The 12,281-nt window shown below is 42.7% G+C and overlaps 1 protein-coding gene across 2 annotated transcripts in view; it reads left to right on the plus strand.

Annotated features, from left to right (window-relative positions):
* Nucleotides 1-12,281, plus strand: part of zc3h4 (zinc finger CCCH-type containing 4) — a 63,480-nt gene that overhangs the window by 28,196 nt on the left and 23,003 nt on the right. For both annotated transcript variants that reach the window (XM_078241640.1, XM_078241641.1), the window contains exons 6-8: nucleotides 5,362-5,475; nucleotides 7,612-7,723; nucleotides 10,630-10,739. In XM_078241640.1, coding sequence (XP_078097766.1) covers nucleotides 5,362-5,475; nucleotides 7,612-7,723; nucleotides 10,630-10,739 — 336 coding nt within the window. The remainder of the gene's footprint in view (nucleotides 1-5,361; nucleotides 5,476-7,611; nucleotides 7,724-10,629; nucleotides 10,740-12,281) is intronic.

Genomic DNA, 12,281 nt, shown 5'->3' on the forward strand with positions numbered 1-12,281 from the left:
AAGTCACAAATAACATGCCAAATATTGATGACAAGAAAGTTATGGCATTTGATTAGATTTATTATTGTCACATGTATTAGCATACAGTGAAAAGTATTGTTTCTTGCTCGCTATACAGACAAAGCATACTGTTCATCGAGAAGGAAGTGAGAGAGTGCAGAATGTAGTGTTACAGTCATAGCTAGGGTGTAGAGAAAGATCAACTTAATGTGAGATGGGTCCATTCAAAAGTCTGACGGCAGCAGGAAAGAAACTTCTTGATTCGGTTGGTACGTGACCTCAGACCTTTGTATCTTTTTCCCGACGGAAGACAGTGGAAGAGAGAATGTCAGGGCTGCTTTGCTGAGGCAGCGGGAAGTATAGACAGAGTCAGTGGGAGGCTGGTTTGCGTGATGGATTGGGCTACGTTCATGACCGTTTGTAGTTTCTTGTGGTCTTGGGCAGAGCAGGAGCCATACCAAGCTGTGATACATCCAGAAAGAATGTTCTCTATGGTGCATCTGTAAAAGTTGGTGAAAGTCGTAGCTGAGATGCCAAATTTCCTTAGTCTTCTGAGAAAGTAGAGGCATTGGTGGGCTTTCTTAACTATAGTGTTGGCATGGGGGGGACCTGGACAGGTTGTTGGTGATCTGGACACATAAAAACCTGAGGCTTTCAGCCATTTCTACTTTGTCCCCATTGATGTAGACAGGGGCATGTTCTCCACTACACTTCCTGTAACACTACATTTTGCACTCTCTCGTTTCCTTCTCTATGAACGGTATGTTTTGTCTGTATAGCGCGCAAGAAACAATACTTTTTACTGTATGTTAATATATGTGACAATAAATCAAATCCAATCAAATCCTGAAATTGATGACAGTCTCCTTCGTTTTGTTGACATTGAGGGAGAGATTATTGTCGACGCACCAGTTCACCAGATTCTCTAGCTCATTCCTGTACTCTGTCTCGTCATTGTCTAAGATCTGACCCACTACGGTGGTGTCATCAGCAAACTTGAAAATTGAGTTGGAGGGGAATTTAGCCACACAGTCATAGGTGTATAAGGAGGGGGCTGAGAACACAGCCTTGTGGGGCACCGGTATTGAGGATGATTGTGGAAGAAGTGTTGCCTATCCTTACTGATTGTGGTCTGTGAGTTAGGAAGTTCAGGATCCAGTCACAGAAGGGGGAGCTGAGGCTCAGGCCACGGAGTTTGGAGGTGAGGACCTAGAAACTATCATTGTCACTAAAGAGGTAGTGTTGGGCAAGCTAATGGGGCTAAAGGTAGACAAGTCTCCTGGTCTTGATGGAATGCATCCCAGGGTACTAAAAGAGATGGCGGGGGAAATAGCAAATGCACTAGTGGTAATTTACCAAAATTCGCTGAACTCTGCGATAGTTCCCGCAGATTGGAAAACAAGTAATGTGACGCCACTGTTTAAAAAAGGAGGTAGACATAAGGTGGGTAACTGCTGGCTGGTTAGCTTGTGTATTAGGGAAAATGCTTGAATCTACCATCATAGCGAGACATCTGGATATAAATTGTCCCATTGGTAAGACGCAGCAATGAAGGGCAGGTCACGTTTGACTAATTTGGTGGAATTCTTTGAGAACATTACGTGCACGGTGGACAATGGGGGACCTGTGGATGTGGTGCATCTGGATTTCCAGAAGGCATTTGACAAGGTGCCGCACCAAAGGCTGCTGCATAAGATAAAGGTGCACGGTGTTACAGGTAATATATTAGCATGGATAGAGGATTTGTTAACTAACAGAAAGCAAAGAGTGGGAGTAAATGGGTGTTTTTCTGGTTGGCGATCAGTGACTAGTGGTGTGCCTCAGGGATCAGTATTGGGACCGCAATTGTTTACAATTTACATAGATGATTTGGAGTTGAGGACCAAGTGTGGTGTCAAAATTCTCAGATGACACTAAGATGAGTGGCAGAGCAAAGTGTGCAGAGGATGCTGAAAGTCTGCAAAGGGATATAGATAGTCTAAATGAGTGGATGAGGGTCTGGCAGATGGAGTACAATGTTGGTAAATGTGAGGTCATCCATTTTGGTAGGAATAACAGCAAAATGGACTATTATTTAAATGGTAAAAAATTGCAGCATGCTGCTGTGCAGGGGGACGTTGGTGTCCATGTGTATGATTGACAAAACGTTGGTGTACAGATGAAGCAAGTAATTAGGAAGGTAATTGGAATTTTGTCCCTCATTGCTAGAGCGATGGAGTTTAAAAACAGCGAGGTTATGTTGCAGCTGTATAAGGCGCTGGTGAGGTCACACCTGGAGTACTGTGTACAGTTTTGGTCTCCTTACTTGAGAAAGGATATACTGGCACTGGAGGGGGTGCAGAGGAGATTCACTAGGCTGATTCCGGAGTTGAGAATGTTGGCTTATGAGGAGAGACTGAGTAGACTGGGGCTATACTCTTTGGAATTCAGAAGAATGAGGGGGGAATCTTATAGAAACATATAAGATTATGAAGGGAGTAGATAAGATAGAAGCAGGGAAGTTGTTTCCACTGGCGGGTGAAACTAGAACTAGGAGGCATGGCCTCAAAATAAGGGGGAGCAGATTTAGGACTGAGTTGGGGAGGAGCTTCTGCACACAAAGAGTTGTGAATTTGTGGAATTCCCTGCCCAGTGAAGCAGTTGAGACTGCCTCATTGAATGTTTTTAAGGCAAGGATAGCTATATTTTTGAACAGTAAAATAATTAAGGGCTATGGTGAGTGGGTGGGTAAGTGGAGCTGAGTCCATGAAGAGATGGGCTATGATCTTATTGAATGGCAGAGCAGGCTCGAAGGGCCAGATGGTCTACTCCTGCTCCTAGTTCTTATGTTCTCTCATTCCCATAAAAGATCCCACCACAACCCCCTCCGCCATTCGCATTCACCGAATATCCGCTATGTACTGAACTCATGAGTCCTATAATAATATTGGGAAGTCTTTAAAAGATTCAAACAACTGTCAAACATTCAAAAACAAATCCTATTTGGAACTCATAAAACTTTAAAAATAAACAAGTTCAGAGCCCTCTGGATAGCTGTATCAACAGCCTCCGCAGAGCTGAATCCATTAGTGTATTTGGAGTGCAGCCAAGCTTCCAGAATGAGATTCTATTGTACAGCTGAGTCGATAAAACCTCAAGACGAATACAGTGAAGTCTTTGAATTCGTTCAAAGAACTTGGTCATCTGTTTAAGCTTTGTAGCAATGATGCAAATGTCCAGGCTGAATTTCAAAAGCTCAGCCATGTGTTCAAGCTTTGAACCAGTGAACCAGATGTCTGAGCTGAAATTCAATAAAAATTCTAAAGCAAAGGGGACAACTGACACAGTAAATTCTGAATTTCAATATTTTTAAATGCAGAGGAACACTTTATCCAGTAGATAATGTCCTCTAATGCATTGGGAGATTTTCCCACTTCTCAAATGCATCAATTTAATGGTCGCAGGATCAGGATCACTGTATTAAAAACTTATAAGAGTTTTAACAACACCAGGTTAAAGTCCAACAGGTTTATTTGGTAGCAAATGCCATTAGCTTTCGGAGCCCTGCTCCTTCGTCAAATGGAGCAGATATCCACTCCATCTGACGAAGAAGCAGGGCTCCGAAAGCTAATGGCATTTGCTACCAAATAAACCTGTTGGACTTTCACCTGGTGTCGTTAAAACTCTTACTGTGTTTACCCCAATCCAACAACGGCATCTCCACACCTTAAAAACTTTTAATGCAGCATTTCATTATGACCAGTGAATTCGGCAACACCTTTTAAACTTATCTGTCAAATGGTTCCTGCTTCCAAATAGGGGTTCTTTGATGATTTACAGTGCCTGTGTGCTGGTTTAAATCATGTTGCCTTCAAAACCCTTCATGAAAATTGCGGGGTGTTTGAAATGCGGGGTGTGCAGTAGAGCCAGCAACTTTGGAACAGCTGGATGCAGGCTCGCAACCCACCCATTTATCCATTGCCACTGGAAGTATCTGGTGACGGGAATGGAGGCAGGCATCCTGGGATTGTGTTCTATTTTTAAAGACCCCTTGTCAGGACAAGAAAATCCAAGCCATTGACTTAAAAGTGACCTCTTACACCCTTCCACATCCCTCAATGTCTCATTACCTACAGTGATTTCTTAAATTAGTAAACGACACTTTCAGTTTCATCAGCTTTCCACTTGTTTCTGACAGCTATTTTTGCTGGTTGAAGAATTTCCCGGATACATACTCTCTGACTTTTTCCATCTGGTTGCCATCAGTACTCATTTTCTTCAGTCTTTCTTCAAACTCTTTTTGTCATCTTATTACCTTGGGAAGCTAAGACCCAGTGGCAATGTTGTTTGCATACATATTACAGATTGTTTTAACTTTGATTTGGTTTATTATTGTCACATGTATTGGGATACAGTGAAAAGTATTGTTTCTTGCACACTGTACAGGCAAAACATACCATTCATAAATTGCATGGGGGAAGGAAAAGAGAGGGTGCAGAATGTAATGTTACAGTCATAGCTAGGGTGCAGAGAAAGGTCAGCTTAATATAACACAGGTCTGTTCAAAAGTCTGATGGCGACAGGGAAGAAGCTGTTCTTGAGTTGGTTGGTACGTGATCTCAGACTTTTGTATCTTTTTCCCGACGGAAGAAAGTGGAAGGAAGTATGTCCAGGTTGCATGGGGTCCTTGATTATGCTGGCTGCTTTTCTGAGGCAGCTGGAGATACAGACGGAGTCAATGAATGGGAGGTTGGTTTGCATGATGGACTGGGCTACGTTCACAACCCTTTTGTAGTTTCTTGCGGTCTTGGATAGAGCAGGAGCCATACCAAGCTGTGATACATCTGAAAAGAATGCTTTTCATGGTGCATCTGTAAAGGTTGGTGAGAATCGAGGCGGACATGCCAAATTTCCTTAGCCTCCTGAGAAAGTAGAGGCATTAGTGGGCTTTCTTAACTAGATGTTGGACAGCTCTTACACAATTGGACACTATCTTTTATTTCAGTATTTTTCATTGCTCTAATCATGATGCTTTCTATTACATTATTTGAATAAGTAGATAACTAAATGCAGCCTGACCTCTTCTCCGGATAATGTGGTGTGAGGGCGAATATGACTGTTTCAAAATGGGGATATAAGTCGAGCTGTGTCTTTTTTTACTATCAGTGAACCATTGCAAATACTGTCTTAAAACCACCTGTTAACATTTTTGAAGAGGATTTTTATGTTGATTATAGCAATTTTTCCAGTTCAGTAGTATGTTGGCAACACCGTTGTCTCTCTGATTTACACATTTCAATTTTGTGACCATCATTTCAGTTAATTGTGTTGAACATGGTGAACCCCTTCACTCCATCCCACTCAAATGTTGTGTTTGCCTAGGATTTCAATGAAGAGATGCATAGGAGGAATATGCATGATATGGGACATCAACAGTGTGGAGAGAAGAAAGGGAAAGTACTCTGCAAGTTCTTCGTAGAGGGCAGATGCTCAAAGGTGAGGCAGTATAGTTAAATGTAATGGCACCCGTATTTCTGTTCGTAGCTGAGGAGTTAGTTCATTCAACATTAACCATCAACCAGTAAGCTTACAGCCAAACTCCTGTGCAACCGGAGGTGTCCTGCCATTGGCTGGCAGAGAGATCTTCTTCTGCCATTGTTGAATGCACCCCTTGCTGCTGGGAAACCCTATGGTGGTGGTTTGGGGCGGGGGGGGGGGGGGGGGGGGGCGGTGGCGGGGGGGGAACCATCGGCAGGACCAGAAGATCCCACCGGCATGAATAGCCAGAAAATTCTGTCCCTCAACTGTGTCATTCACAAGGAGTTTTGGAAGGCTTTACAATAATGATTAGGAATTAAATTGCTATCTGAATATCCCCTCCATTCCCCGGGACACAGGTCTGAATTATAACATCAGTGCCTCTGTCCAAAACCTAACAGTCAGTTAATTCAACACAGACTAGAGATGAAACGTGAAACTCCATTCTGTTAACTATCCTTTTGTCAGAACTTGTTTTTTCAAAAGTTTTTAACAGTAGGCATTACATTTTTTGTGCTTGTGTACATTATAGAAATTTATGTTATTAGTCTCAATACTCGATTAATCTCTGCACATGAACACTGAACCTGAAACAGGACTGTCAGCATGTAACAACATGAAGCCAGCCACGTGTGTGGACCTGGCACAGCTCTCTCAAGTGTGTGTACAAATTTCATTTGGAAAATCTTTAAAATAAATGTCTCAGTGTCATTTCTCGGGAGTACTGGATATCTACCCCCAAAACTTAATATCAGTTCACGCTCAAGATATGAGAGCCTACAGAAACTTGTGCCAACATTTCTGGAATACAGATAAAGAAACAACCTAGGTGAATTGTGCAATAAACACTTCAAATTTATTCCCACAAGGTTCTTCCTTCAGTTGTGAATTCTTCAACCTGATGTAAAAATTAAAAAATGACCAAACTTAATTTTGGTTCATATTGTGGCTTCTTGCATCCAGGGGTGGTAATGGCCTAGTGGTGTTATCGCTGGACTATTAATCCAGAAACTCAACGAACATCCTGAGGACCTGGGTTCGAATCCCGCCACGGCAGATGGTGGAATTTGAATTCTATAAAAGATATCTGGAATTAAGAATCTACTGAAACCATTGAAACCAATGAAACCATTGTCGATTGTCGGAAAAACCCATCTGGTTCATTAATGTCCTTCAGGGAAGGAAATCTGCCGTCCGGTCTGGCCTACATGTGACTCCAGAGCCACAGCAATGTGGTTGACTCTCAACTGCCCTCCAAGGGCAACTAGGGATTGGCAATAAATGCTGGCCCAGCCAGCGACGCCCACGTCCCGTGAATAAAAAAATCCTGCTGGTAGATTCCTTGTGTGTAATTGGCCCTCTTAACTTAGAAACATAGAAACTAGAAGCAGGAGTAGGCCATTCGGCCCTTCAAGCCTGCTTCACCATTCATTTTGATCGTGGCTGATCATTGAATTCAATATCCTGATTCCACCTTCTCCCCAATACCCCTTGATCCCTTTAACCCCAAGAGCGATATCTAATTTCTTCTTGAAATAGACAAAGTTTTGGCCTCAACTACATTCTGTGGCAGTGATTTCCACACATTCACCACCCTCTGGGTGAAGAAATTTCTCACCTCAGTCCTTATCCTCAAACTATGACCCCTTGTTCTGGACTCCCCCCACCATTGGGAACATTCTTTCTGAATCTACCCTGTCCTCCTCTCCCTCCATTTTCCCCCTGTGTGCCACATAGAGTTCAGCCCAAGGACAGGACTGAAATAATTCATGCTCACCCACAATGACAAACAACATTGGAACATTTTCTATGGCTTTCCAATGGTCCAGCACTATGCATATTGGGCAGAGCTGTATCATTTAACCTGACTCATCTGCACCTAAGCGTCGTCTACATTACTGAAGATTCCAAAGTATATGTAAATGGGTCAATCCTTTATGTGACCTGACAAGATTCTATGGCTTTTATATCTGACGTTAGATTATGGTGCATTTATCCTAATTATCATTTGCCACATTTTTTTGCTTGTGCGTGTTTTGTTCAAATAAGAATGGTGAACAAATTTTAACTGTTTTATTTTTCTGTTTTCTACAGGGAGACCAGTGCAATTTCAGCCATGATTTAGGGCCACCCAGGAAGCGAGAGCTCTGCAGATTTTACTACAATGGTTTCTGCGCTAAAGCAGAAAATTGTCTATACATGCACAATATCCTTTCCTTATGTTTCCACTTTTCAGTGATGCTAAGCTGACAGTATAACTCAGGCAGACAGGCTCTGCTGATCCGACCCCAAGGCATGTCGGTGTAGGACCAGCTGAGAAAAGATGACAATATCTTGGTCCTGACCCTGTGAAGACTATGGGTGGGATTCTCCGGTCATGTCCGTGCCCGCCCCACTGCAAGTGAGAATGGAGAATTTGGCATTCCAGCCAAAGCTCTGCTCACTTCAGCGGCACTGGAGAATCCTAGCTGCGAACAAGGACAGAGGTTTTCAGTGTATAGCTTCAGTGCAGTGTCTGGTCAACTTTGAAAAGTGCTTTAATAGTACTTCAGAGTGCCACCCATTTGATAAACTGGTTTTACAAATAATATTTTGGCAAAGCTGCTGCCAGACTGCAGAGTTCACTACCTAGCAGCAAAGCTTTTTTATTTCAGAATTCCAGCGCTTTTCTTTCCATCTCCACTTTCGAAAAACTGGTTACCGACAATTAAGGTTTCCCATGCAAAGTGACCATTACAATTTTTACTTTAAGTACTGGTTTACAAAACATGCACACTCTAACTGGGTTTGTAACACTCACGTTAACTGCAGAAAACTATGGGTAATTGGGAGGGGGCACAGGAAAATAATTGATTTTTGGAATTTACATTTTATATCAGAATGGTTTAATTGAAATTTTTATTTTATAAGTAGTGGAAAGTGTATTTCCTGTAAATGTAACTCTTAATTCTTGTTAACCTTTTTGTATCATCATTCAGTCATACTTCAGTCACACCCAATCATAGTTATATTTAGTATAATTAAACTAGATTTATGATTCCCTTGTGCTTGTTTTAATACGTGACCCTCCAAACTTCATCTAACAGTCTCTTAGCTCGCTCCAGAACCTGCTGTTTTGCACAAGACAGTCATGTTTTTATACTTTTATACGTAAGCAGTAATAGCCTTTTCTAAGCTTGAAACCAGTCTCTGCCTTTATTTCAGGCCAATTCTGCATTTTAAAAATTTCGAAACTGACCAGATCCCCTATCCCCTACCGCACTCTGCTGTGGCTGATATTTTTATGAGTACCAGAGGCAGCAACAGTGGAGGCATTGAAACCGTCTGTGAACCAGCTTCTGATAGTGTGTCTCAGCTACTGGGCCATGTCTTAGCTTCAGCAACCTCCTTAGAACTGCCAATATGCAAACCTCCCCCTGCCAAATAAACATGGAAGATAATGTACCTTCCAATCAAGACATGTTATAAATAGTAAAATACAGTTTTCGTGCTGTATGGACATGATTGCCTCTGTTATTATTTGTAATGCAACTTGTGTCCTTATCACCATAGCAGCAGAATAATTTTCTCTCTGTTACATGGTATAGTGCTCCTGTTCTTATAAAACCATTAGACTGGCTGCCATCAGTGAGATGGGAGATCTATCTGTGTTAACAAACTACAGATGTACATAGAATGAAATTAATAATGCCCCCTCACTTTAAGGAAAGGATCCTGCTTTTCATACAAACTCTATCCGTTTTTCCAAGACCTCTTTAATGTTAGAACAGAGTAGGACAAAGCAGACCACTTGATTGACACCCCTTCCACAGACATTCAGTCCCTCCACCATTGACAAACAATGACAGCAGTGTAAACCATCTACATGACACACTGCAGGAACTCAGCACAACTCCTCAGGCAGTTCCTTACAAACTCACGAAAGCTACCATTTAGAAGGACTAAGTCAGCAGACACATGGGAACATCGTCACCTAGAAGCTCACCACCCTGACTTCGAAATATATCACGATTCCTTCACTGTCTCTGGGTCAAAATTCTGGAACTCCCTTCCTAACAGCATTGTGGGTGTACCCACAATGCATGGACTGCAGTAGTTCAAGAAGGCAGCTCACCACCAGCTTATTAAGGGCAATTAAGGATGGACAATTTTCTGGCTTGGCTAGTGAAGCCCACATCCTGTAAATGAATTATTAAGAATTGCCTCCCCGTTTTCCCTTTTTACTAAAGTCTTTTAAAACTTTGAAACTTGGTGTCTGCTGATCAGTATTACTCAATTTACTTTATCTTCTCTTATCCTAGTTTTAACCTTAGCCCCCTGCATGCACATCCAGCCTTTGCTATTCAATTCAGAGCTGTGCTGCAGTGATGCAGAGACAGTACAACATCCGAGTCAGGTCTAGATCTGACTGCAGAGGCGCATGGTGTGAAATCACCTTGGGTTGGATAATTTGGTTTGGAGCCTGTCTCACCTGAGTTGTCGAATCAAGTTTGAAGCATTCTCAAAAGTCCTTGAACTTTCTGCATACTCCAGAAACTTGAGTGTATTTATTAGTGTCACAAGTAGGCTTATATTAACACTGCAATGAAGTTACTGTCATCACACTCCGGCACCTGTTCGGGTACACAGAGGGAGAATTTAGCATGGCCAATGCGCCTAACCAGCACGTCTTTCGGACTGTAGGAGGGAAAACAAGCAGACTCCGCACAGATGGTGACCCAAGCCGGGAATCAAACCCGGGTCCCTGGCACTGTGAGGCAGCAGTGCTCACTCACCACTGTGTCAGCTTGCCGCCTCCTAGGTCTGAGAATACACAAGCACATCTGCAAAGGTTTACTCTCCATGAGTGGGTATGAGCATACGAACAAAAAGCTCCCTTATTTCCCACAATTTAATTTAGAAACAGGCTTTATAATTGAGGCTGTGTGAGCTGTGGGATAAACAGCACAAGTTCCCCAGCGGGGGGGGGAATAAACTACGTTTGTTGGCCTGTGCATTATTTATTGATCCTTTCAGAAAATGCAAAAGTAATTGTAAAGTTAGGTTGAGCTTTTATAGTTGGAAAAGTCTGTTCTCCTTTCAGGAAAACTTATTGTCCTTAATATGCCTCACATGAATTTCCTTGTAAGTTCTTCCATACAACTGGAAATTGTTACCAGGGTGACGAGTGCAAATTCTCCCACAGACACCTAACCGAAGAAACCAGGGAGCTGCTGGACAAGGTAAAGCAAATTTTAAATTTCTGTCCCAGATTTCTCTCCTCTTGTCAGCAGTGACTTAGATCAGGACGTAGTGGCAGGATGGTGGCAGCCTTTCAGTGCCTTGCTTTCAGTGGTCATTCTCCAGTTGTGATCCTGTACCTTAACTGCAGCTTATTCTATCATGGGGCAGGAGTCTAAAAGTACAATCATGTTCTCATCCAATATTTAAAGGCAGACACTTTTCAGCGCATGGTCACTGGTTAGTAATGGAGAGCAGGAATCCCGTCTCATTTGTGGCATCATTTGCATCTTCCTAGATCAGCTCGCACACCAACCCATGATTAAACCAGGGACCAAAAGGGAAAACGCTGGAAAATCTCAGCAGGTCTGGCAGCAGCTGTAAGGAGAGAAAAGAACCGGTGTTTCCAGTCCAGATGACCCTTTGTCAAAGATTCCAGCCTCCGCAGTAATTTACTTTTATTAAACCAGGGACATGCCTAATCTGCATTGACTGGTGTGAAACACTGCAGTGCATTTTCTTCCTCTTATCATTTTTGGAGCACAGAAGCAGCTAATTTTGAACCGTCCATTTCAGTTAATGCAGTATGAGTTTCATACATTAGCAATTGATATGCTTCCTGCTACAAGGAAATTTCTTGTCTTAGAAATGGCTTACACATTGGAGCCATTCAAGTCATAGTGATGTTGGAGATTCTTGTGTTGCTTTATCTGCTCTCCTTATCAATCTGTCCTACGATCTTCAGGGATCTACAGATACTCACTCAAATGTTTCTCACTCTCAGTATCCTCCCATTTCATGGGATCATAGAATCCCTACAGTGTAGAAGGAGGCCATTTGGCCCATCGAGTCTGCACTAACTATCTGACGGAGTATCTTACCCAAACCTTCTCCCGCGCCCTATCCCTGTAACCCCACAAATTTCCTGTTCCCACCGGTGATTTCAAATGCCCTCTTCATATGGTGTGAACGGCTGTATCTCGTGCATTACCCCTGTTGCCTGTGCGCTCTCGCACGTGTTGTGCTGAACTTGGTTTTGCAATGAGAAACAGGGAAAGAGTGTAAGCAGGACAAATGCCAGTTCACAAGGTGATGTGGTTTGACATGCATTGGCACATGGGTAGGAGTGTCAGTCAGAGGCTGAATATTTATTAACATATTTTACGAGGTTTACCTTCCTCTTTTCTAACCGCAATGTTTACAAAGCACGAGATGTATTCAAGCATGAAAGGACAGAAAAACAAACAGTGCTCTTTGCAAGTGGGTAAGTAATCCATGCCTGTTAATCAAATCACTTAAAAGGATGCAGACACTAGATGCTAACCTGCCAATGTTAAAAGGGTACCCTCCAGTGAAACTGACCACCAAAGCAGCCCCCCCCCCCCCCCCCCTTACCTTAAATATCTGTCCCCTGGTCATTGATCCCTCCACCAAGGGGAAAAGTTTCTTCCTGTCTACTCAATCTATGCCCCTCATAATTCTGTACATCTCAATCATGTCCCCCCTCAGTCTTTTCTGCTCCAAGGAAAGCAACCCCAGTCTTT

The sequence above is a fragment of the Mustelus asterias genome, chromosome 24 (genome assembly GCF_964213995.1).
Source record: "Mustelus asterias chromosome 24, sMusAst1.hap1.1, whole genome shotgun sequence".
Taxonomy (NCBI): domain Eukaryota; kingdom Metazoa; phylum Chordata; class Chondrichthyes; order Carcharhiniformes; family Triakidae; genus Mustelus; species Mustelus asterias.